General features: G+C 35.4%; 1 protein-coding gene across 1 annotated transcript; it reads right to left on the bottom strand.

Annotated features, from left to right (window-relative positions):
* Positions 1-210: 210 nt before the first annotated feature.
* LOC145985298 (uncharacterized) lies at positions 211-1176 on the bottom strand. Its single transcript, XM_083119147.1, has one exon. The coding sequence runs from the start codon at positions 1087-1089 to the stop codon at positions 484-486; it is 606 nt and encodes a 201-aa protein (XP_082975273.1). The 5' UTR covers positions 1090-1176; the 3' UTR covers positions 211-483.
* Positions 1177-4648: the final 3472 nt, after the last annotated feature.

Below are 4648 nucleotides of genomic sequence, written 5' to 3'. Positions count from 1 at the left end.
AATGAGAGGACGTTTCTGTTTCATTGACGTAGAATGAAGATTTCAGCACGTTTCTCAAGAACCACAACAAATATCGCGGAAATATATTGCACATCTCATTTCTATATTTTTATCCGTAAAATGAATGTACGTAAAGCTAATTTCATGTCGTAGTGGAAATATTATCCATTGCATAACATTACACAGCAAGGAATCACGGTATCATTTTATTCAGATTTATGTTTATTCAGTTTTGACTAGTATACAAAAGGTGAATGTGTAATGTCTATTCTTGGTTTGCTTGTGATTTACCAACTAGAGCCACAATTTTAAAATGAAAAAAGAAAATGTATGCTCTTCATTTAAGTTTGTAAGTACAATGTAATTCATACTTAAGAATTATAAGTTGTGAAAAGAAAAGGAATAGGCTATATAACTTTACTCTTTTCTGGGCAACAGTCGACTTTCCTGCAGAAATTCCGCTAAGAATATGTTTGAAAATTTCTATAGTTCAGCCATGTACATTTTGTTCGTAGGTGTTGGGTTCTTGTAGAAGAATGGTTGTGTGTCTGGAGTCCTCTTGGTGTTGAAGAAATTCACAGTCGCCCTCCCAAACTGAGGATTCTTTGGGTGTTTGATTGCCTCAGACACTTGCCAACCATATCGACTATTGGTAGAGGGTGGAAAGTAAAACTTCTCATGAGGTTCCTGCCGCCATCTTGTTTTCATGTATTGTTTCCGACCTTTGTCGTCCTTGCTTATTCCTTCATACAACATCTCTTGGACGTCTGGCAACACTGGTTTCATTACCCCGATGATTTTTCCATCCACTACTAGCTCCGGAATCTTATATTGCTGGATTTTAGAACCGTACTTCAGTCTTTTGATGTACTTTACGTCGTTCACAAAATCACCTTTACGAAACTCTTCTATCCGCTTCTTCAGTTTCTTTGCGTTTTCTGGTATTCTGGATTCGAGTTCTTCTGCGTAAACTCTCTCGTAATTTCGGTCGAACCAAAACAGAGACGCTAACTTTTCTCTAGTCGCAAACATAGAGAAACGCTTCGAGAAGTTGTCGTCAAATATGCATCGACCTTGTAAATTAGCCATGATGAAAGCTTGTCCTACTCACTCAGTATACTACAATATTCACTTTCTTAACTTTTCGTTGTCAATTTCTTTGCGGTAGCTCTGCCGTGTCCATCGATACCTTAGTGCTAATAGTTGCAACAATGTTCTCAGGTTATTCATTGTGGTGATGCCATTCTACATGTTGCAGTCGATAGCGTACTGCGCTAGAAGTCCAAATCCCCGATTCTGAATTTTGAAAAGAGCAATCTGATAACCAGGGACGTCCGAAGAAAATTTTCTGTTGTCAAAATTGAAGCAGAGTCCTGTAAGTTATATAATATCGCGTGACGCCACGTGTACGAAGAATGTGCGATCTTCCTGTTCTGAGTAAATTCGTAACCAACCAGTTTAAATTTATCTCAATGAACAATAAATCATATTACCGAAAACCCACTGTGAATTTATCTTTCAGCAACCAAAATTAAGGTTGAGCGACTTTTGAAAAAATCTGTACTGTGTGAACCTGTGAAAAAGAAAACACCCTTTTCTTCCAAATCATGATTTTGTGGTGAGCTGCCTTCCCATAAAAAAAATTACATTTTCATTGCTTATACCCTATCTGTATCGTGTCAGTGGCAAAGTGGTTAACGTGGCCTTCAAGAAAGGTGTCGTGGGCTCGATTCGAATACAAAGTAAACCATAGATGTTTTATGGTGTTTACTCCTTAATCGAATTCATCATCCATCCTCACCGTCTCCATTGACCTAGAGAGGAAAGTGACGTAAATAACCAGACATAGAGTAGACCTATAATCTTATCTGTAATTTGTTTTGTTATCACACTAACCTTCACACATGTATCATAGTAGATTAGATCTGCTCTTCATATGAAATCTCTCGAACAAGTCCATGTTCATTTTACTTCTTGTTATCTCCAGGCAGCTTTGAAGTGAATGAAATTTCAGGCTTCGTGCTATTTTCTTCTTGAGGTCTTTCGAAAATAACTACGTATTATTGTTACTTCGGTGGTCAAGTGGGTTGAGTGCTGGACTCAATATCTCAAATATCGGATAATCCAATCAACCCAATTCATGTAATTAATATTCATTGTCATCGTCGCGATTATCCTATAGAATTAAGATTGATTAATATTTCCTATTATATCATTCATGTAACCTACCTCCGTGGCGGAGTGGTTAGCACAGAGCGCCACAATGGCAGGGCTAACGGTTTCGAATCCAGGCCTAGACATAAGTGTTCTACATGAGTGTCCGTTCATCAATTTCATCATATCATCACTCATTCTCGTCGTTGCGATTAGCCAAAATTAGAAGAAAAGCGAAGCTAAATAACAAAAATTGAATCAAATATTCATGTACAGTCACAGACACTTCGGTTTGTAACGATTCCATGAACTTACAATGGAATCCTGACAATCCAGAAGTTTACATGACTGTACAAATGCTGGTTGCCACCCATTTTTTGTTTTAATTTTAAATTTTAATTCTTAATTTATCTATATGCTCCATGGGTGGGCAAGTCAAAAGCTGGAATATCTCTTTTCTGAAGAAAAAACTCATAATAAATTAGGCCATTAATATAAGTACAAGAGTATTTTTCTTACTTTGCCAATTAAAACTATTTTTGTATTAGTTTTAGTTCTGTGTTTAGAATGATCTTCTCATATCAGAAGACTTGAAAGTAAAATCGAAAAAATCACATCATGAGAGATTTCCTTCTTCTTTTAAGAAAGAACCAACAGTTCAGTGAGGCAGAACTCATCTCAAGGTACAAATCAGCAAGAGCTGGAAAATACCCTTATGGGGTATCTCGGAAATACTTGTGCAATATATGAACAATTTGGTGACTGATAGACCTACCAAATATTAATCAATCGAACAAGCTGATGTGTCGATATCAAGGAAACTCTGAAATCAAGTGTAAAATTCTGAAGTTTCATTAGGTTGAAAATCTAGTAACACTAGAAATAACATATTCCGAATGGCTTATCCGTTTATCTATGGCTGTAAAATAATCTAACTTCAACAAATGATAAAATGTTAATGTTGCGATAACATCGAAGCTATTCGCGATTAAAATTAACCGATATGCCATCTGGTGGGATTTCAGGAACTACTCTATGTAGGATACGTTGTGTTGAAGTCGTTTAAAGTATGGGGAATATGCGAAAGAGTAAGGTCTACTGTTCAGTTTCTTTTTGCTCTAAATCGTTTTATGGGTCAGAACAAATGATTCCACCCCGTGGAATCAACAAAATGAAATCTGTAAATAAATCAGGGAAAATGTAATTGATTGACAGAACATTGGCATGGGGGGGATAACATTATAATTCGGCAAGGAAATTACGAAGAATGCAAGAGTCTGTTCACTTTATTTTTCGAGAGATAAATATATATTACCATGAAAGTAAAGTTTTAAATTGTACTTTACAAATAAAACTTTTTTTTTCGAAAACTCATGAAGCGTCTTACGCTTACCCAATCTATGTATTATGTTATGTATGTGTAAAAATTTGGAACAGGTGCAAGTCGATTAAGACAGAAGATGAATTTAGTTTGAGAATGAATTGAAGACAATAATTGGTAAACGCTGTAAGTGCCACAATAATTTAAACACCGTTTTCCACGTTAAACTGTGAAATATGCCATGTTTTATAATATGGCAAACGTGAAATGTGGCTGGTAGCCCTCTAATGGCCGCGTGCACCAACGCCGATTATTTCGAATTTCAGATGAACGAGATCAATTTTAATCCACTCTAAATGAACTTGGTTTAAAGATTTGCATTGCACCAACGAAAAACTACGTTCGCGAGATTTCGTTCAACTGATCCGAGATTAATTTGTAAGGCTATATCTCATTGGTTGGTTAAAACAAATGACAATCAAGAACCCCACAGAGTAGTTTGATGTGTTAAAGTATCAACATGTAGGAGAAGAAAATAATTCGGGCTGCAAACTTCTCTGAATTTGAGAGATGTACTAATCAACCTTGTCAACGTGTACAAAGATGTAGTAGAGTGTAATATATATATATATATATATATATATACGTATATTAAAAAAGAACTGACAGCACAACACAAAAGGTGAAGGAGAAGGCATGGAACCTTCTCCTACTGGACTTTAATGCCTTACGAAATGCATTCGATTTTTAGAGAACAGTGTATGTACGCTGAACCTCGCCCGCTCAATAAAGATATATTATTATTATTATTATTTATTACTGTACTGTGGTAAGTATTTGAATTTTTCATTTCTTAATTCTTATATATTTATATTGTTGTGTGTCATACAAATATCCCGTAACATGTATTTTCGTAAATTTATACAATCATATTTCCAACACCATGTAGCAATATCGTAACATTGCTCTGTTCCAATTTACCTTGCATTTGCACGTAATATATGACATTTATATATGTTTTGTGTTCTGGGATAGAAAATAGAGTATTTAGAAACATTACGACTTTGCACCACAGAACTACAAATTATTATTATTTTGGCAGTTTTTAGTTTACTTTACATATTTCTCGAATTATCAGCATTGTACATTCAACAGCTCTAGCGTTTGCACGCC

The sequence above is a fragment of the Lepisma saccharinum genome, chromosome 1 (genome assembly GCF_977018435.1).
Source record: "Lepisma saccharinum chromosome 1, izLepSacc3.1, whole genome shotgun sequence".
Classification (NCBI taxonomy): Eukaryota; Metazoa; Arthropoda; class Insecta; order Zygentoma; family Lepismatidae; genus Lepisma; species Lepisma saccharinum.
Note: the sequence above shows the minus strand (reverse complement) of the source record. Positions and strands in the feature narration are given on the sequence as shown.